General features: G+C 36.0%; 1 protein-coding gene across 1 annotated transcript in view; it reads right to left on the bottom strand.

Annotated features, from left to right (window-relative positions):
* Positions 1 to 21,455, bottom strand: part of lpcat1 (lysophosphatidylcholine acyltransferase 1) — a 35,448-nt gene extending 13,993 nt beyond the window's left edge. Inside the window, exons 1-5 of the mRNA XM_059349665.1 lie at positions 21,090 to 21,455; positions 8,244 to 8,383; positions 5,437 to 5,651; positions 1,860 to 1,972; positions 1,648 to 1,708 (exon numbers count right to left, since the gene is read on the bottom strand). Of these exons, the coding sequence (XP_059205648.1) occupies positions 1,648 to 1,708; positions 1,860 to 1,972; positions 5,437 to 5,651; positions 8,244 to 8,383; positions 21,090 to 21,176 (616 nt within the window). The 5' untranslated portion in view covers positions 21,177 to 21,455. The remainder of the gene's footprint in view (positions 1 to 1,647; positions 1,709 to 1,859; positions 1,973 to 5,436; positions 5,652 to 8,243; positions 8,384 to 21,089) is intronic.
* Positions 21,456 to 22,548: the final 1,093 nt, after the last annotated feature.

Raw genomic sequence — 22,548 nt, 5'->3', positions numbered from 1 at the left:
TCCCGGAGCAAGACACTGAGTCCAAACCTGCCGGGCCAACACTAAATTAACTTGCCCAGACAGCTACACCTGGAGTTGGCAGCTAGCCGGCTGCAGGCGCACAATATTAAATGAACACTAAACAAAGTGATTGCACACATCTTCTCTGTTAACACACAGACACACCCATGGCTGGAAATTACCAAAAACCACAACCAACGACTCTTCTGAACTGCTTGGATAATGTTTGATCAGCTGCTCTGGAGAATATCAACTCAAACTAAGACTTTAAGAAGCTCAAGATCAGTGGTGGAATGTAACTAAGTACATCTACTCAAGTACAGTACATAAATACAGTTTTGAGGTACTTGTACTTTACTTGAGTATTTCCATTTTATGTAACTTTATACTTCTCTCTTCTTTCTACTTTACTACATTTTTTATTGTACTTTATACTCAACTACATTTAGCTGCCAGCTTTAGTTGCTTTTCACGTTGAGATTTAACATAAAAAACATGATACGTTCAAAGTGATAAAAGATTATTTTTTAGTTAAACCTCATAACAGTATATTAAATTACCCTTATCCTTACAAAATTAAAATGCTGCTTACATAAATGCATCAATACAAATAATCTTATAATATATTTGTGCATGTATTTTTTGACAATATATACATACATATTTTTTTGTCGTGTATATGTGACTTGTGTATTCCATTTTGTGAAAATTACTACATGAATTCTTGGGTTATGGCCAAAAAACGGGTTTTGTTAGGTCACAAGCGGCATCTGAGGATGGAGGTTTGTGGTAAATTTGAAGAAATTCCTTCCAGACATTCCTGAGATATTGTGTTCATGGGAATGGGAACCTGAAAACATGGTTATCATTGGCATGGAGGCATAAAAAGAGGTTAGTTTCCTATCCTAACCCAACAAAAAGTATTCCTATTATTCTGTACAGCTTTTAGATTACTGATATGGCGGCCAAAATAGTAAATATTTTGAACTAGAATAAAAATATACTTTATCTGTGGGGATTTTGCAATGATATCACTATGTAAACATTCTCAGAAGGTTGCTTTCTTCACCCCTTTTTAGCCAACGTTTTCTAGTAATGGACTTTTTGAGTTAGTCATAAAATACTGGTATCATGTGAAACTAATAGATCTAAGGAATCCACAATACCTTGCCGTAAAAGGGGCTAAATAATGCTCCAAAGAGGGAAAACAGACATGGATGTTTAGCAATTCTCCACAAAAAAAGGCTAAAATTGGCGCCAAATCTGTAGAAGAAATAGTATCAACACATTTCTGCAACAACTTGTAAAATAATTGAGAATGGGAATGTACTTCGTATACTCATATCATAATGTTCAAATCCCTTATACACTGTAACCAATTATTAGTTGTGAAATAAATAAATATTACAGATTTATGACCATAATAACTTGGCACACAGTGCTGAGATGCATCTCAAATTAATCTTCAGGTTCCAAGCTTTCAGATGGTGAACACCACTGTTTTGTGGCATCTAAGTGTGATGTGGTTTAACCTTCTACAGAGAATAAATACATTAGTGTTTTTAATAAGACTTCACCACAATGAGGACACACACACACACACACACAAAGTTTCATGATGCCTGAAGTAGAAAGGGGAACACATACCAGCCTTGAATAAGATTAGCCCCGACCTGTTGGTGCACGTCCCCTCTGGGAATATCATGATCTGGAACAAATAAATACACATTAGAAGGTGCACTTACACACACACACACACAAACGATGCATCTTGCTTGTGATTGTTGTGAGCTGAAGTGACATGAGTGTTTCTCTGTGTGTATGTTTGGCTATTTGCATTGCATTTTCATGCATGTTACCTGAGGCCACTCGCCTCCTGAACGGGCTCTCCGCTTGATCTCCTCCACAGTTTTCCTCCTGGACTCCTGATCCGACCGAAACACAAACACAGGCCTGATGTAGCTGATCAGAGCTGAGGGGATGACGGTGCAGAGAACAACGTACGTCAGAACAAGAGAGAAAACACAGATGTTTTAGTGAGTTCATGTCCAGAACATTTCAACTAGAAGAAAAGCTAAAAAAGACATAAAGATGCATGCTAAGCAGTAAAAGATGCATAAATAAGGATCACAATGAGATATTAATGTCCATTAAATGTACCTTTTTTACTATTTTCACTCCAATGATTGTCCCATTCATAAAAATTCATAAAATATTTTGTGCTGCAGGAAGACACTTTCACTGTAGTTTATAGAAATCGAGGGGTGCTTGAGACAATCACAGCTCACATCAGAAACTGCCTCACAGAGAGCATCGATCTGAGCATGTGACTCATTCTCTACCATGCAGGTAGCTAGTGATTGTCCTACAGTTATCTGCTGCACCCTCATGTTAAAATGCAGTAAAATATGACTAAAAAAAAAAAAGAAAATAGTTGAACCAACTTAATTGAATTGTTTCATTTGGTAACACCTAAATGAATTAAGTTCTTTCAAATGAATTTAAAATCAGTTGTGTTAATCTAACTTATTAAATTAATTTGAAAGAACTTAATTCATTTAGGTGTAACCAAATGAAACAATTCAATTAAGTTGGTTCTTTTTTCAGTGTAGTCACAAACACGGGGTAGTTTATGTGAAGGTAAAAATGAAGGATGATCATTTTCTTTCATTTTCTACTGTCTCAGAAAGCTGAATCTAAAGAGAACTGAGTTTCAGACCCTGTTTACACTTGGTTTTAACACGAGGCAGTCGGATCACAAGTGGTCAGCGCTCAATACAAGTGTAAATAATCACCAAGATGCATTGTGATTGGACCACTCGAACCACATGCAGAGCTGCTAATGTAAATGCTGTTTCGTCCTGATGGTCGTCCCTGACAACGTAGTAACAGGAAAATACTTCATCAATTAGATTAGATTAGATTAGATTTTATTTGTCATTGCACAGAAATACAACGAAATTCACTGCACTCAGGTACTGGACTCATAAAAAAAGCATAATAAATAGTAAATAACAAGATACATTCTTATCATCTCATCTCAATAAATAGTAAATAGAAAAGATACATTCTCATTCTCTCAGCACTTAGTATATTCATGTCATTGCAGGCCTCGTAGTGGTCCAACGGTCCAACACAACAGTTTGTTCATCGCAAATTATTTTGCTCCACTAATGTTATTAATTGCAATAGGCCATACATGTAAATACATTTATCAAACATCTTCTGGTAACACTTTACAATAACCAACTAAGTAATGTTTATAAATGGTTTATAAACCAATTATTAACCATTTACAAAGTGCTATACATACTTAATCTTTAAATGTTTTCAACCAATTTCTTAAAGGTATATGAATCATTTCAAAATCATTAACATACTTAATGATGGTGTTGAAAATGTTAAATTGAGTGCAACTAAAACTATTAATAAACTATTAATTATAATTTATTGGTTTGTTAACGGTAAAAAATCACTATAAACTTACATTAATATACCATCTATAAATTATTTAGTTAGTTCAACATTATAAAAAATATGTATTTACCATTCTTAATGGTCTATATACGGTTTATAAATGATGATTAAACATTAATAAACTATCTGTTTACCATCTATAAATGATGGTTATTGTAAAGTGTTAGCCATCTTCTTAGCTAGCCCAAGAAAGGTTGTTTTGATGTAATCCAACGTAATAAATGTGCGTGAGGCAATTTCACCTTCGAGCAGAAGTGTTGTGAGCTGTAACAAAATCTGACCACAAATGGTCAGCTGGTCGCCATGGAGACGCATGACACACACACACGTGTAAACATTAGTGTCTCATCAGTCCACTGATGTTTGGATCATCATGACTAAGTGTAAACAGGGTCTTGGTTTGGAAAACCAGATATGAAACTACTTTTGTTTAGTATTTAATTCAATACAAGGCAAAAATATTTTGAGCCCTACCATTTCAGTTTTAGCAAAGCAAATTCACAGTTTGAATTCATTTAAACAAATTACAGTTAGAGCACGACCCATTTATCAGTCAGCCAATTTTATCAGCTGATATTGGCTTACCACAGACATAACTGTATTTATTTGTACCGTTGTTTACAATTTCCAATATGCATTGAAATTTTTACATGATATTATAACTCTTTATTCAAAGGATCAGCAATTGACCAATGCTGAACATACAGTATTGATGTTTATTTAGCTATTTATTTTATTTTCTATTTATTATTATATTTGCGTCATCACATCATTGTAAAATTGGTGCAAAATATGAAAGGTCTATTTTCATTCCAGCCAAAAAAAATTTGTTTTGGTTTTGCCATATTGGTTACTGGTGATTTTATTTTCCCCCTCTAAAATAGTATTAATAGCATAGTAATTCCCTTGTCATAATGCACAATGTCAGACTATTAACACCAGATATAAACTATTACAATTTAAATGGATTATTGCGCACATACATCACTCCTGCCCTGTTACATCGCTTTGATAACAATAATCCTGATTTCTGTATTAAATGCAGGCAAGAAGAAGGAACATTATTACACTACCTATGGAGTTGCCCCAAAATTAAAACATTCTGGGAAAAGGTCATACAAACTACATCTGATATTATCTCTATCAAACTGCCTGTCTGCCCTCGGGTATTTATCCTAGGACTACTTTCAGTGGAGTTAGGAGTGTCAGGTGCAAATAAAAAGATTGTCATTTTGTGCTCACTTCAGGCTAAACACTGTATAGCAACTTCCTGGAAGAGCACTGAATCTCCCACAGTTAAACATTGGTTTGACAGTCTTTCCAATGTTCTAGCCATGGAGAAGTTAGCCTATGCCACCAAGGGAAAAATACAGAGCTTTTTTAAGCTATGGGGACAATTTATTGAATATCTTGAAAGTCACCGATCAAGATGTTGAACACTTGAAAAGGACAATGAAGTCTATAAAGAAAATGTAATATTCAACACAGCAGCTACATAGGAAATACAGGGTTGTAATTTTTATTATTATTTTTGTATCTATTGGTTTTTTGTTTTACTTTGTTTTGTTCTTTGTTTTAGTGGTAATTTGTCTTGTCTGTTTTGTTTTGTTTTTATCTAAGAATATGGGCATGTAAACCCTCATTAATGTATGTGTCATGTTAATTCTAAAAACCCAATAAATATAATTTTCAAATAAAAAAAATAAAAAAAATAGCATAGTAATTTCCAGTAAAAAAATCCGATATCTCTCTGGCTGTAATAATATTAATTCAACATGAGCATGAAAAAAACTGTGCTGTTCAAGTTTATCCAGCTTTAAACCCTTTTTATATTACAGTCTGGTACCTTCTACACAGCATGTTGAACCATTTGCCAGTAATTTGCATGACATGGAAAATAACATGTTTTTTTTAGAGCATCTACTCGTTAAAGGGATGATGGAAAAGTGTATTACTCACTGCCCCAGACGGGAATGCTCCTGCTCTCCAGCTTGGTGACTATGGAGCACATGGTCATGGTGACTGGGATGGCGTCGAAGTAGGTGGAGTGTGGTGCCACGGTGATGATGGGAACTTCAGAGGGCGGCGCCCGTTCCCCTTTCACCTTGATCCAGTGGAACCCTCCGCAGAACCACATCGCTCTCATGATCACACGTAGACACAGATCTACAAACCTGTTAGAGGACGCACACACAGGTCACATCACTGTAAAACAAACTAAAATGTAATTTTAGTATGAAAATGAACTTGTAAAATTCAGTTGCCTAAATTTAGATCATTCTCACATCCTCTGGGTTCATAAACAGTCATGGAAAATCATTTTAGACCCTTGTTTTCTTCAATTTATTGTTCATTTTAATGCCTGGTACAACTAAAGGTACATTTGTTTGGACAAATATAATGATAACAATAAAAAATAGCTCATAAGAGTTGAATTGCCATTGCAGCTCCAAAACTGTGGAATGAATCAGACAGGCCTCCTCACTGTCTCATTTTAAATCTCTTCTTAAAACCCACCTCTTCTCGTTGGCTTTTAACACCACGTAGAGTGTTGATTTTATGTTGATTTTATGATTTTATGATTTTTTGTTTTTATTGTATTCATGCATATTTTATTTTGTGCGGGCAGTACATTTTACATTTTATTTTATTTATTTTTATCCCCATTTTTAATTTATTTTATCTTATTGCATCTTACTGTTCTATTGTTTACTACATCTCTTTGTATTGTGTTATGTATTTATTGTTTGTGCAGCACTTTGGAAACCTTGTGTTTGCTAAAATTGTGCTATATAAATAAAGTGGATTGGATTGAATTTAAGAGCTGATATCTCGACATTTAACATGGGTTTCTTGTTAATTATTTTGGCTGTTATCAAGAAAACCATGGAAAATGTCTAAATATCAGCTCTTAAATTAAACTCTTATCAGCTATTTTTGTTGTTATTATTATATTTGTCCAAATAAATGTACCTTTAGTTGTACCAGGCATTAAAATGAACAAGATATTAGTGAAAACAAGGCCGGTCTAATAATGTTTTCCATTACCGTAAAGACACTGTATATTCATGACACTTAATCATTTTCAGTAGACATGAATAAACAATCAGCAGATACAAGACAGTGATTATCAAAGAACTTGTTTGTTTAGATCTGTATTTCATGAAGCCTTTTGCAGGATTTTGCAACTTTCACACGTTTCTGCGTAATCCCATATGTTTTATATCTCACTTTAACAGCTTGAAAGCTGGATGAGGACGTTCTTGTAACTGCCTTCAGTGTTTTGATTTGTTTGTTGTTGTTTTTTTGTTCGTTTGTTTGTTTTCTTTGCGGGAGTAATAGAAATTCTCAGATCTAAGTTGTTTGATATACTATGGTTGACTAATAAGAAAATAAGTAAATAAATAATAATAATAATACATATTTATTTGACATTAAGTGGCTATATATAGAGATACAATTTCTTATTTTTGAAGTGTTGAGTATCAGGGGAGAGGCCTAGATAAGTTTTTTTTTTTTCGAACCAAAATGATATAAGGAAATGCATATTGAATATTAAGTTAACTGGTTCTTATTTCTATCTTATTACTTAAACGGGGCAGATGCATGTATATGTATAGGGCTATATACACTACCGGTCAAAAGTTTTAGAACACCCCAATTTTTCCATTTTTTATTGAAATTCAAGCAGTTTAAGTTGAAAGGGTACAAAGGTAAGTGGTGAACTGCCAGAGGTAAATAAAAAAAGGTAAGGTTAACCAAAACTGAAAAATAATGTACATTTCAGAATTATACAAGTAGACCTTTTTCAGGGAACAAGAAATGGGTTAACAACTTAACTCTATGGAGTCTTGGGCTATTTTGTCCATTTTTTAATTCTTTTCATGTCTTTGTAAGTCATTTTGTGTCTTTTTTTGGTCATTTTTGTGTCTTTTGGTGTCTTTTTTTGTCATTTTGTGTCTTTTTTTTGTCATTTTGTGTCTTTTTTTAGTCCTTTAGTCCAACATAAAATGTGATTTTGAATCTTTTTTTTACTTTCAAAACACTAACATGCTCAATAAAGAATTTTAAATGTTGCAAATGTGCATTAATTTCAGAGTACACTGAGACATTAAACTGCATAATTTTCAATTAAATTCAGGAAAAGTTGGTGTGTTCTAAAACTTTTGACCGGTAGTGTATACTGTATGTGTGTAAATGTTTATATGTTTATGTACATCTGTTTAATGGTGCCTATGTGAGTATGTGTATGAATATGTACAGTACAGGCCAAAAGTTTGGACACACCTTCTCATTCAATGCGTTTTTCTTTATTTTCATGACTATTTACATTGTAGATTCTCACTGAAGGCATCAAAACTATGAATGAACACATATGGAATTATGTACTTGACAAAAAAAGTGTGAAATAACTGAAAACATGTCTTGTATTTTAGATTCCTCAAAGTAACCACCCTTTGCTTACTAGAATATAAGACATGTTTTCAGTTATTTCACATTTTTTGTTAAGTACATAATTCCACATGTGTTCATTAATAGTTTTGATGAATCTACAATGTAAATAGTCATGAAAATAAAGGAAACGCATTGAATGAGAAGGTGTGTCCAAACTTTTGGCCTGTACTGTATATGCATTTAGCCTAAGCTGTTGTAGTTTATGTTGTTTTGGGGTTTTTTCGGTTCGAAAAGAAGAATTAATAAAATTAAATGAATGAAATGAAAAATGAACACATTCCGACACACAGAAATATTCTCCACAAACACACCTCCTCCACCACGACTGAGGCTCGAGGACAAAATCCGAACGTCCCAGCGAGGCTGTGAAGGCGAAGGGCCACGCCAGCAGCATGAGGAAGGACACCAGCAGCAGCCGCACCGGGAACACGGTGACTGACATCAGTCCTATCTGAGGAGAGACACAGCAGAGATAGGAGCTGTCACATTGTTGTCATTCCTCTGCGTATCTGCAGCCGTTTCTTTACTGCTCCCTTCACTTGTCATTCCTGGAGCTTTCAGCAAACTGTCAGTTAACATGCTGTACATTCCTGCAGAGCAGAAGAATACGCCTGCAGGTCCTGCAGGGTTAAAAGGAGGAGAAGCACATTCCATCTGTGTCTATAGGAAGGAACAGCAGTCATGCTCTAATCACACTTTCCTGGTTAGGAAGCCCCAGAGCTCACAGGCTAAAACAGCATGTACTTGAGTTACTGAGCTGTTAAGCTAGCTGTCATTATATAATAAATTATAGGTTACTTTATGCTACCCATTCGTAAAGTTCTTGGGTTTTGCTGCTTTTAATCTTCCACAGGAGAGCTCTAGTTGGTCAGTATCTTTGTATAATGAGGGTCATTTTGTTATTCATTAGACCAGTAGTTCTCAACCTTTTTGAGTCGCGACCCCCAATTTAACATTCATGTTGTCCGCGACCCCCGCTCACTGAACAGAATCTCACACGCACAGTTCAGATCACCCAAAAAAATAAACAAAATGACCAAAAAAGACACAAAATGACAAAAAAAAAGACACAAAATGACCAAAAAAGACACAAAATGATCAAAAAAAGACACAAAATGACAAAAAAAAACCACAAAATGACTAAAAAAACCCACAAAATGACCAAAAAAAAGACATTAAATTACCAAAAAGACTAAAACACATTAACATATGAACACTTTAACACAGTGGAGACAGAGCTGACTTCCAAAATGATTTGGCGACCCCCAGAAATCATCTCACGACCCCAATTAGGGTCCCGACCCCAAGGTTGAGAACAGCTGCATTAGACGGGTGGTTTCCAGCAGCAGACCATCATGGTTTTATTAGTTTATAGCTTTGTTTGAAATGTCTGTTTAATGCCAATCATTGTCATGTATGAGGCTCCTGATTTTTCATCTTTAAATAACCAGAACAACTTTTTCATACAACACATGACCTTTATTTAAAGCCCTTTTACAGCCCTGTAACACAATGTATTTATTGTGAATTCCAAAAGGAAATGCAAATAAATGCTTATTTCCATCGAGTTCTGTTGTGTTACTGTTATGAGTTGGTTTATTGAGATAAGAAGTAGGTGGTGCCAATTCTTCAGTTGGAAACCATTATGCCATTGTAGTTCAAGAGAGCACTACAATAAAAGCTCCAGTCGAACCTCTGATGGTAAAAAAAAAAAACAATGCTGAGAACTCGATGGAAATCTTGATTTAACAGACGACAAAAAGGACAAGAATGAGCAAGCTAGCATCTAGCACCTTCAGTTAGCTGATGTAGAGATGCTTTGAGGTAAGTGTAACAATCAGCATGCTAACATGCTCACATTAGCCCTTTTCATACTGCGTTTCTGCAGCAAAAGTGCCGTGACAAAGCTCTACGGTAATCACGCCTTTAGGACATTCATACTGGTTCCACAACGCTGTAATATTAGTGTCGCCAGTCTGTGAATTCACCTCACAATCCAGCACTGCAGAACGCAGTGGGAGGAGACGGTATGTGTGAAGCAGTATGTGTATAATAAGCATAACACAGTGATGAGTGCATTCAAAACAATAATGGCCCGTTGTGCCGTTTCTCGCTGTAGAGACTCTACAGACTCAAGCAAAGATTTTTTTTTTTGCATTTTGCTGAATGTGATTCAATTACTGTCGGACTCTTGTGAGAGGCGTGTTTCCGTTGTAACGGTCCACTTCCTAATTAACCATGAATAACGAACGTAACGGGCTCCTACATTTGAAATGTGGTTGAGAGAGCTGGGAAATGTATTACACTTGGAGAAAATCAGGTACATAATATCTACCTAAGAGGATATCTTTTTTAAAATATGGCAACCTTTTCTTGATTTAATGTCTAAAAACTGAATTAGTGCTATTCTGTTGCTGTGCCATTTATGTTATACCCTTGTTTTGTTTGTCTAATGTCAAACAAACATGTATTGTTCTGTGTAGCTCCACCAACTATCTCTAATTTGTATATATAATTTGTTTATATTTTTCTGTTATGAAAACAATAAAAATAAATATATAGGCAGTACAGAGGGGGGATTAACTTGGTCCCCCAGTTACGCCTCTGGGACGTTCAGACTGAAGGTAAAACGTCACAGAGACATAAATATCACGTCTTGAAACAGCAGTCTGAAAGGGGCTAATATCATCTGGGAACCATGAACGTCTGTGCTAGATTTTGTCTCACTGCTCTAACTAGACAGAGAGACATTGCTGTCCCTCGAGCAACAGAATTGCTTAACATCTTTTCGCATTAAGGCTCCCTTAAGACTGAGTGTCCACATGGCACTTTATATTCAACAAAGACAGAAAAGTCAATTGGTGGGAGCAGATCAACTGGACAGTGAATGCTGCAGGGGATAATACCAATAAGGCTTTTGCATAACACCTGTGATATTTTACTGTATAAATAAGAAGGTAGGAAATAAGATAAGGCAACTTTGCAAACAGTGAGTGAGGAGAAGTTCAACTTCGGGTCAAACTGTTTCAAGTCTCTTCAGTGAAAAAAAGTTCATTGAGTTAATTGAAGCTACACTGCGACAGTAGAGAGGAGCAGTCATCTGACTGACCTGTCATGCCTTTTCCCTTACTGTGTAATGAGAGGGACGTGGTGTGTGTGTGTGTGTGTGTGTGTGTGTGTGTGTGTGTGTGTGTGTGTGTGTGTTCTTGTGCTTCCTACATAGCGAGGACCAGAACACATTTTTAACCAACAGTGAGGACATTTCAGCCGGTCCTCACTTCTTTAAAGGCTTTTTTGATATTTCAATCTTTGTTTTCGGGTTAAGGTTACAATCAGGTTTATGTTAGGGTAACCATGGTTACCTTAGGGTAAGGGGCTCGGGAACAAGGTTGTTATAGTTAACGAAATAACGGAAACTAGAATTGAAAAAACATTTTTGTTATCTGAAATAAAAATAAAAATAGTTGTTTTTTTTAAATGATAACTTACTGAAACTGTATTTTGTGGTTACAAAACAAACTAAAATGATAGTGAAAATGTCCTTCGTTTTCGTCTTTGTCAACTTTTTTCATACATAATGAAGATGGATAATAAAAGGAAATAAAGGCAAAATTTATTATGACTTTTTTAATCTCCCACCCAACAAATACCCCATTACAAAAAACTAATAAATACTGAACTAAAACTAAGCATTTAAAAAAAAATACTAAACTAAAACTAGCAAACTCACTCTAAAATCTAACTAAAACTGACTGAATTTGAAATAAAAAAAATCCCAACGAAATTAAAACTAAAACTAATGAAAAATCCAAAACAATTATAACATTGATAGGGAATTCACTATTCCAATGAGGGCCCTCACAAAGATAGAAGTACAAGAATGTGTGTGTGTGTGTGTCAAGGTTATAATAGTTTTGGATTTTTCATTAGTTTTAGTTTTAATTTTGTTGTGAATTTTTGTTTTCAAATTCAGTTAGTTTTAGTTAGTTTTTAGAGTGAGTTTGCTAGTTTTAGTTTAGTTTTTAGTTTTTGAAAATGCTTAGTTTTAGTTTAGTTTTTATTAGTTTTAGTTTTTTTGTAATGGGCTATACGTTGGGTGCCAGATTCAAAGAGGTCATAATAAATTTTGCCTTTATTTCCTTTGGTTTATCATCTCAGCCCCAATAAGGTTATTAACTCTTACAGTTCTGGGTGTTTTGAATTTTGGTTCTAGTTTAGACATCCCAGTCTCAGTAAACATATTCACCATGTGTTGCATGTTCAAATAGAAACACTGAATTATGAATGAAAAAAGTTGACAAAAACGAAAACTAAGGAAATTTTCACTATAATTTTATAATTTTAGTTAGTTTTAGTTAGTTTTGTAACCACACAATACAGTTTCAATTAGTTCTCTAGTTTTTATTTTTATTTCAGTTAACGAAAATGTTTTTTCAATTCTAGTTTTCGTTATTTCGTTAGTTTCCGTTAACTATAATAACCTTGGTGTGTGTGTGTGTGTGTGTGTGTGAGTGTGTGTCTGTGTGTTTGTGTGTGTGTGTGTGTGTGTGTGTGTGTGTGTGTGTGTATTAACAGGGTCACAAAGTCATGGCCTCCAGCGTAAATCCAGACTGTGACATTTTAAACCCCTTGTCCGACCTCTGTTCGATCTCTTCATCCCGCACTTTCATCGCACTCCTTCAGCCCTCAGCCCGCCTTACAGTAATCACCACTCCCCGAGGAATTCTTCTCCTCTACTATCCATCCATCCATCCATCCAGCCATCCATCCATCAATCTCTCCCTCCTTGTGTCTCTGTGCGCAGCTGAAACCTTCATTTATCATGCTGCTCTCCCTTCAACTGTTTCCCTCCTACTTTGCATTGATGTGCTTTTTGTGACCACTCTGGGGAATCGTATCTAACCCCCCCGCCCTCCTTTCCTGTCCCGTCTTTCCTTTCTTTCCTGTGTGTTTGTCTCTCCGGAGGAGCCCAGGTGCACACTGCAGGGCTGTATTAATAAATAAACAGTATGGGGGAGATTTATGATGCTCTAACGCCTCTCCTCGCCTTCCCACCCCCACGCCTGACACGCAGTGCACTCATCATCTGAGCTTAACGAATCCATCTGGGAGGATCTGCTGACATTTTCTCAGGAGGTGGCATGAGAATGAGCCGGGGCGTGGTGGAGGGGAGGCCAGCAATATCTGGTGTTTTATGAGAGCATGGGCTCATGCTCCGCTGATGATTTGAAATCTGCTGTGAAAATGCACTTCTGCAGTGCTGGGCCCCGCTGTACAACACATCATCATATCATCACATCTCTATAAAGGGATCTTCAAAGTGTTATTCTCTGAGTGTAAATATTTGTTACTGTACACTGTATATTACAAGTTATCTCTTATGTGCAATATTGGACCTAATATAGTGTGTTAAAGGGCCATTCAGTGATTTTCACCCATGAAAATCAGTTTACTTGTCATAAGGATTAAGAAGAAGAAGAAGAAGAAGAAGAAGAAGATTACTTTATTAATCCCACAATGGGGAAATTCAACCTCTGCATTTAACCCATCCTTTTTTACACACAAGGCTTTTTTGATATTTCAAACTTTGTTTTAGGGTTAAGGTTACAATCAGGTTTATGTTAGGGTAACCATGGTTACCTTAGGGTAAGGGGCTCGGGAACAAGGTTGTTATAGTTAACGAAATAACGGAAACTAGAATTGAAAAAACATTTTTGTTATCTGAAATAAAAATAAAAATGATAACTAACTGAAACTGTATTTTGTGGTTACAAAACTAACTAAAATGATAGTGAAAATGTCCTTCGTTTTCACATTACAACTTAGCCTGGGAAACAGTTAATATTGTAATGTGTTGCTCTGAATTGAGCTTTCTCAGAGAAAATATCCAAAGAGAATACATTAAACCCCTGATGAAACCATCAGGGTTATCTCAAATTGGGCTTGTGACATTTTGGAAATGTTGACAGAAAGATTGTTTCAAATCTTGGGCGTGGCATTTAAATGATGAGGGTGTTAACCAGGCTTAAACAAGGCCCTGTTTAGTTGCAAGATGGGAACTGTAGGATGCATTATTTTTTAACTTAAAGTGAGGATATCATTCTTATTCCTTGTCAAAGGATCACACCTACATGACCCACAATGAAACATCAATGAGGCAGTTAATCAAATTTTGTGCAGCTCCCACTGAGACCAAAAAAGGTTGTATACCATTTTAAAGTGTTTTATAGCAGCTGGACATTTTCAGAGCATTCTGTGTTTTCAGCTGGGAAAAAAGCTTTAGTGGAAACGATCAGAAGGTGTCAGCTCTAATCAGGTTACTAGAGAGAATAATAATAGAGAATCTATTGAGAAAAGATCCGTCATATAAGCAAAAACGCTTCGACCCAGACTCAATAATCTGATTTTTCTGTCGGAAAATTAGAGTCTAAAGGTGTTCAGTATAAAATAAGACACAAAACAGGTTTTGCCCTGCGGCATTTTTAAATAAATCAATACTTTTTCTTTGATTCAATTTCATTCCAGCAGTTCTAAACCCTGTTTTTATTTTATAACAGTGATCCTGTTGACTGAAAGCTGTTGGCTCAACCACAGCCCAGACCATTTCTCAATAATAAAAATAACAATAATTTTGTGTTTTCTTAATATATAATATATTAAATCAATACTGAACATTTTGGGTCAAAGTAGTTAATGACTACTTATAATGAAAAGTCACAGATTACGGGGATCATTTCACTGTAATCTGATTTACAGTGAAATTAACAGTAATTACTTATGAAAAAGTAAGTGTGATATTAGAGGTAAGTGGAATCAGAAAAGTTACAAAGGCACAAAGGAAATGTTCTTTTGTCTACTCCTAATGGTTAAAAAAACAAAGACCTGCAAATGACCTGAGGGGAGAGGTCAGTGATTTGTTAGGCTATTCTGTAGTATGTTAAATATTCAGGAGACGCTGGGAAGTACACACACACACACACACACACACACACACACACACACACACACACACACACACACACACACATACTGGTTTTAATAAATCATGGGGACTCCAGTTTTTATCATCAGTTGTGGGGACCACCTTTTTTAGAGGTTGTAGAGAGCTGAAAAAAAATTGAGTAAACTTGCCACAGCTTAGTTAGCCTATACACGCCTTCAAACCTCTGAAATGTTGAAGTGATGTTTTATTCAGGCTTTATGGGGACATCCAGAAAAAACAGTAAACATGCTTTCAGGGTACATCATTTATATGAATTAGCATATTTCACACAGATTATTTGGTAACTAATGGGGACCTACTTTTACTTTTTTTCTATAATTGTGGAATTTGCAAAATTACTAAAACTTCAATTCAAACCTTGAACCAATTACACACACACACACACACACGCAGTGTATATGTTCTCATATGTGTCGTTATAAAAACTTTTTACCCCTTCTAAAATCAGCATAGGAATCAGTCTCAAAAATCCCTATATAAAATATAAAATCTATATAAAATCAATCAACTGTTGATCTTTGCAAATCATTACTTGATTCTAACCGCGGCATAGCTGTCAGTGCTGAAATAAAAATCGTGAATCCGGAGAATCATGTTCCCCTAATGCTCCATTTCTTATAATCATTTGCAGACCTGCGCTGACACTGACTGCCTGCAATCTTACATACTTTTCCATAGCCCTGCCACACAACCCCCAACTCCCCAGTGCACAGCAGCCCAGCACACTCCTAACTGCTCTACAGTATACCCTGCAGCGAGGCCTAATTGCCCTGGGTTGATTGTTTTCAATGAGCCAAGGGAAGTGTGCTCTGATCTCCACCTGGGGGCCCAGGAAGCACTCAGCCTACTGTTTGTCATGTTGTTGGCGTACAGACTCAGTCAGTGTGTCAGGCCAAGAGCAAAGACAAGCAGTCCACCAAGGGCAAGATAAAGGTAGAAGAATGTCACACACACACACACACACACACACACTGACTGTTAAAGGCACAGCTGGTATTCAATATGCGTTTGTACTCTGAAGGAAATTGTGTGGTTCTGAAAAAAATATTTTAATAAATACAGTACAGGCCAAAAGTTTGGACACACACCTTCTCATTCAATGCGTTTTCTTTATTTTCATGACTATTTACATTGTAGATTCTCACTGAAGGCATCAAAACTATGAATGAACACATATGGAATTATGTACTTAACAAAAAAAGTGTGAAATAACTGAAAACATGTCTTGTATTTTAGATTCCTAAAAAGTAACCACCCTTTGCTTACTAGAATATAAGACATGTTTTCAGTTATTTCACACTTTTTTGTTAAGTACATAATTCCACATGTGTTCATTAATAGTTTTGATGAATTTACAATGTAAATAGTCATGAAAATAAAGGAAACGCATTGAATGAGAAGGTGTGTCCAAACTTTTGGCCTGTACTGTAGATAAAGCTGAAACTTATCTAAAAGTGGATTAGGTTTCTATACTGAAATAGATAAAATACATTATTTGAGATGTTTACTGAGATCCGAGGAGGGTCACGCTCCGCTCTGAGGACGCTGCAGCTCGATTGGATGTCACAGGTACTTTGTTTGCAGGCTGGACAGTTGGCAGCCATGTCTGTACGATGTTCACTGTTCAGCAATGTGTGACTCAGCTGGAATGAGCGCTACAGTCTGTCTGTCTGTCTGTTTTATATGCTGACCCAGTTGATCTGCAGTGCTGCTGATCATGTTTGTGGGAAGTTAGAAAAAACACATACAGGAAGCTGAAGTGCCAGAGGGAAGCATGCGCTTATGCATCAAGCAGCACGTGCCGTCTGAGAGGAACAGGCCCACGGATTTAAAAGCAGGCGTCCACATAGAAAAACACACACGTCACACTGTAAAAAAAATTGGTAGAAATAACAGTAAAACACTGTCAATTTGAATCAGAAATAGGTGGTAAAATTAAACATTGTACATCACCCTAGCAGATACTTTTAATTACTGTCAATCAAAGAATAGTAAAAAACTTTAAATTCTACCGCCATAAACTGTAGAAAACACACAATTTTGCTGTAAAAATATAAATTTTTCATGTAAAGTTAATGGAGAAATACCACGATGACACAATTATCCTAAAAGTAATGGGATTATTCAGTATAAATTACAGTTTTTGCTGATATTTACATTTACATACGCTCACTGTATTTTTTACGGTGATGTTCTGGCAACCACAGCTGCCTGTATTTTACCGTAAATTAAACCGATTTTTTTTTTACAGTGCATGCCGCCATATAGAACTAAAGCCTATGACATCTATGTACATCTCTGTCTTGTTCAGACAGAGCTGCTGTTTGTTTACATGGGGACTGTGCATGTGTGCATGTGACTGCATCCACATGTGTGTGTGAAGTGGAAAAACATACCTCAGCGCGACAGTAAAAGCAGGCAGTGGGAGGTGTGAACCAGACGCAGAGACACACATGGTCCAGTTTACACTGACTGGACTGCTGCTGTCATCTGGCACAAACACACAACTGTTTACAATCTACTGCAGGCTCCGATAGAATATGTTCTAATAAAGACTTCTTCCAGCAATAACACTAGGAAAAGGTGTAATTACAGCAATCAGCTTGCCAGGCTGAAGGGATTAAAAGGTCTTCACAAAGTCGAGCTTACTTCTCCCCGAAATAATAAAAAACAAACACGTTTTTACCCTTACCTATAGTGCTATTTAGTGCCAAAAAATACATTTGATATCTAGTTCCACAAGGAAGACTTATGGTCTGATATCTTCAACTCACACCAAAACAATCTAGATTGATAAACTGCACTACAGGTAGGAGAAAGATTTTTATTTGTGGGTGCAGTGACTCTTTAAAAGCATGCTTTACTGCTGTGAAAGCATGTAAAACCCAAAAGGCAAAAGGGCCTTGCCACTTTCCTCAGTGGAATGTAATTGTTTTGAACCGGCGGTGTCCACATAAAGGCCAATTTCCTGAGCCTTGTGCTTTGTGTGTTTTGCTCTGAATGAAAGCAGGCACCTCTGGGCCCTGGAGCTATGGGAAAAGAGACAAACCTGATGGGGTGAGCAAAGGGTGTTACCACTTCTCACCCTGTCTGCTTGTGCGACTGCACAAATAAAATATAGGGAAAAACACATCTTTGATATTGTTTTCAGTGTCAGCAGGTCTCTTTAGGAAGAATGACAAGAGAGAAAGGGAAAATGCTTTCATGTTAAAGGTATATTACGTAACTTTTCTGTGTTACAATGTCTAAAAATAATTAGACCTGTGCTTTTTATTTTATTGAACTGTGTACTGACATTATCCCAAATGTTAATAATTATTCTCAAACCCAGAGAATTTTAATCAAAGTTAATGGTCTGTGTCAGTTGGTCGCCTGTCGATGGCGTCACATCCACTTTGCACATACTTGTCATAAACTGCCTTGGCAAGTTTCAAGCTACATTTTTTTAGAGACACTTTGCAGATCTTGGTATTTTGTAATTGTAAAGGATTTTAGGGCTACACGGTGGTGTAGTCCAAAAAAAAACACATGCACTTAGGTTTAATTGGTGACTCTAAATTGGTGTAGGTGTGAGTGAGAGCGTGATTGTCTGTCTCTATGTGTCTGTGATAGTCTAGAGACCTGTCCAGGGTGGACCCCGCATCTCGCCCACTATCAGCTGGGATCAGCTCCAGCCCCCCACGACCCGTTAAGAATAATTAATTAATGAATAAAGGATTTTAGTTATAAGATGTCTGGATCTTTAGTTTTCAGAGAAACAAGCTGAGCAAAGGTTAGCAGCAGCAGCAGCCCACCAACAAGCTTCAGAGAAACACAGATTTTTATTTTATTTTATGCCAAACTGCAACAGTAATTTAATGTTTTTTTTATAACTAGGTCTGTTTGTTTTGGAGAGGAGGAGACCTTTCTGGATAATTCAGCTCCCAGTGAAAGCTTCCTGAATGATGAAGGAATCCTAACCAGCAGAGGCTAACTGCAGCTACAATACGCCAGACTGAAACTCTGTCTTTTGTTACTTTTTAGATTGAGAGACGCCTTGTGGCAAATTATACATTAATCTTGCAATCTGTCCATCATAACGAACCCTAAATGAAAAAAAAAATGTATTAAATATTTACATAAAACGACGAAATGACTTGTTTAGTTGGTCAGTAGGACTAGTTCACTACCAATCATTCTGTCAGCAGAGCCACAATCACTAAGCATGAGGACTCATTGATCTATCGGCTGATTGATGAGGAGACATGTCAAACAGCCTCCTCCAGCAGTGAGAAACCATCGATCCCAAGGGTTGATTTAGGACGTACCACAGCTGTCCATGTGTAGCAAAACCAGTATCAGAGTATCTCACACACCACTCTAAGTTCATGGCTGGCCTGGAGCGCTTACCTTGCTTAAACAAGGTGTGTGTGCTCTTCTACAAACATACTGCCACTGTGTTTAAGTATCAGTGTTAGGATGGAGCAGCACCAACTGGACAGGCCCTGACCTTGACTCAACACAAACCATTAGTCACTCTTGCTACACTATTGTTGAAACTGATCCATTCTAATGAAGACTATCTGAGTACACATGAAACTGTGTTAGCTGACAGCTTGTTAAAAAAAAAAAAAAAAAAAAAATATATATATATATATATATATATATATATATATATAATTATTATATCAATATCGTTATTATTATTTTTATTCTATTATTATTATTATTATTATTATTATTAATAATAATAAAATATATATATATAATTATTATTATATCAATATCATTATTATTATTTTATTTTATTATTATTATTATTATTTTTATTTTATTTTATTTTATTATTATTATAATTTAAACTTTTTTTTTAATTTTTTTTTTAAACACAGTATTTTAAAGTGAAAGGTGGTGCAGGGATAAGAGTCAAATGCAAATCTGACATGCAAATTTGGTCATTCAAGATCCAAGTCTGGCTTGGAAGGTCCACCTCGAAAATGCGCGGCCGTATAATGACACCACAGGACTCAGATAACACTAATAATGGAGCACATGGGGGAGAATGGCAGTTACATGACTGATCTCCAAAAAATTATAAAGAGACAGGCTTAAAGAGACAGGTACTAAAACTGGTCGTTTCAGACCGTCAGCGAATACAGGTATATTCAGACTGACGGTTGGGGAAAGTAAAGTGTTTTTCTTTACTTTTCTTAACTTTAAAAGCATGAAATCATATTCTGGTAGAAACCAAACATACATTTATGAAACTGAAATTTAGCATTATATGCCCCCTTTAAGATTTATCATGGATCAATATGGTTGTTTTGCGTATTTGTATGTTTATTAGTGTACTTCATGGAGACAAAGCCTGTGGACCCCTTGAAATTTGGGGGGCAGGAAAGGGGTTATCTATCTATTTTTCATTATTATTATTATTTTTTCTTCTCTTTTTTTTCCTTTTTCTTATTTTTCAACACTCAATAATGTTGATATGTTTGGTTGACAGTATTGCCATTGTTATTTATTTATTTATTTATTGTTTGCTATGCTACACTAATATTTTATCTTCTTTGTTGCTGTTGCTATTATTGCCCAATTGATGCTTGCCACACCTGCTTGTTTGTTTGTTTTAAGCTAAATGGAAAAACCAATGAAAAATTGATCACAAAAAATATGGTTGAATTCTTATCCTGATTAAATAAACTCCAACCATGCTTTACAGTCAGTTGTCAAATTATATAAGTTATATGATATGGCCTTTTTTCTTAACTTTAAATAGTTTGTTGTCATCCTTAAAGGACCACCTGAATATAAGCTTTGCTCTCTATTATCACTATGAGGAAAACATTGTGGAACTGCATTCTCTGGATGGTCAAAAATTGCTTCACTAGTTTGAAGAACTACTTTACAATGTTTTTGTTATCTTTTGTATTTTTTTGGACTACAGGTTCTACCTGTTTAAAGGTTATGTCACCAGTGAAAACTGGCCCACAGAGCAGGACATCATAAGTGCCTGTCAGTCCTGACAAGGTGGCTGAAGTTTAAGTGTAGTAAATAAACCAAAAACACAACATAAACAAGGTACTTTATATTAGCCTCACATGGCGGAGGGTGTGGTTTGTCTATTCGGTTTGCAGGATAATTATTTTTGCATTCAGCATATTAATTATCTTACCTTTATTTTCTCTCCCATGGTGAATTTCAGGTTGTGGACGAAGGGGTTGTTAAAGACTCTGGAGGGACGACTGCTTGATGAGTTCATTGCTGACAGCCGGAACTTAAACTCCAAAATAATAAAGAAAAGTACAAAACAATGTCAGTGCGTTAGTTGAGTTCGTCGATTTATGTCGTAGTAGAATATCTCCTTCAGTTTTCACTCCACCCTCATCTCACTAGAGGAGAGACTGATGTTGGGAGGGGAGGAGGGCTAAACTCACTAACACACTGGCCAGATGAAACGGCGTGACTTCCGGTTTTAAGTTTCAAAATAAATCTCTTGTGGCTGTGAACAGCGTCAACACAATGCAGTCTAGTTTTAATGTGACAGTCAAAAAATCATTTCCATCGCAGTGTCTGCATACCCAAATATGTACCACATACGGCGAAATAAGAAGTAAAAAAATCAGTGCAAGTTTGACGAGTACCTCGTCTATAATGTTGAAAATATCGTTTAGCGTATTTGAAAAATGACGAATTTTCTCTTCTACATTTGAGAAAAAAAATCTCCAATTTTTTTAAGCTGAATATCTGTGTTATATTCTAAAATATACATTAAGTTCACAAGTATACTAACAGAGTGTTTGGGTATACTGAAACATTGGCAAATAGTCAGCAGTGTAGTATTCACGCTTTTATTTTGAAGGCAATGACAGAATCTGAAAACGCAGCCGCGCTCACGCCTGTGTCACATATGTTCCAATATTATATTATTCCAATCCAATATTATAATAAAATCAACCACATTAACCCGACTACACCTATAAATCTTTAAGATGCCATGCAATAAATATGTCAGCTCACCACAGATAGTCTACAGTACAGTACAGATGGTGCTATGTGGTTTTGTAGAATCTGTAGCCTACTGATCTGGTTGAACAACTATGTGTTTTATAACAACATGAACCTTTTTGAAGACATGTGGACATCTGACATGTTTAAGTCACTCATCTTAGTGACACACAGGAACAGCATTGACACACTGAAAGAAAAATGATGATAAACGCTCTAGATGGCCTTCAGTGGAATGTGTGTTTAAGATGTTTGGGGTGATTTGCCTTCAGTGAGTTTCGGTGTGTTGAAGCCGAGTTTCCTTCTGCATGTGATCCACCCTTCAATATCTGTACAGTTTCTTTTATGTTAGATAACAGCAACTGCCAATTAAACAGACTTTGTTGTTTCTTAAAGCTGTAGGAAGACGCTCTGCACCCTAAAGTTGTCTGGTGTATAATAATAATACATATTTATTTGACATTAAGTGGCTATATATAGAGATACAATTTCTTATTTTTGAAGTGTTGAGTATCAGGGGATAGGCCTAGACAAGTATTTTATACTTCAGCCTACTCCCTTTTTTTTCAAACCCAAATGATATAAGGAAATGCATATTGAATATTGAGTTAACTGGTTCTTATTTC

This window comes from Centropristis striata, chromosome 14 (assembly GCF_030273125.1).
Source record: "Centropristis striata isolate RG_2023a ecotype Rhode Island chromosome 14, C.striata_1.0, whole genome shotgun sequence".
Classification (NCBI taxonomy): domain Eukaryota; kingdom Metazoa; phylum Chordata; class Actinopteri; order Perciformes; family Serranidae; genus Centropristis; species Centropristis striata.
The sequence above is the reverse complement of the archived record's forward strand: the minus strand, read 5'-3'. Positions and strand labels throughout refer to the sequence as shown.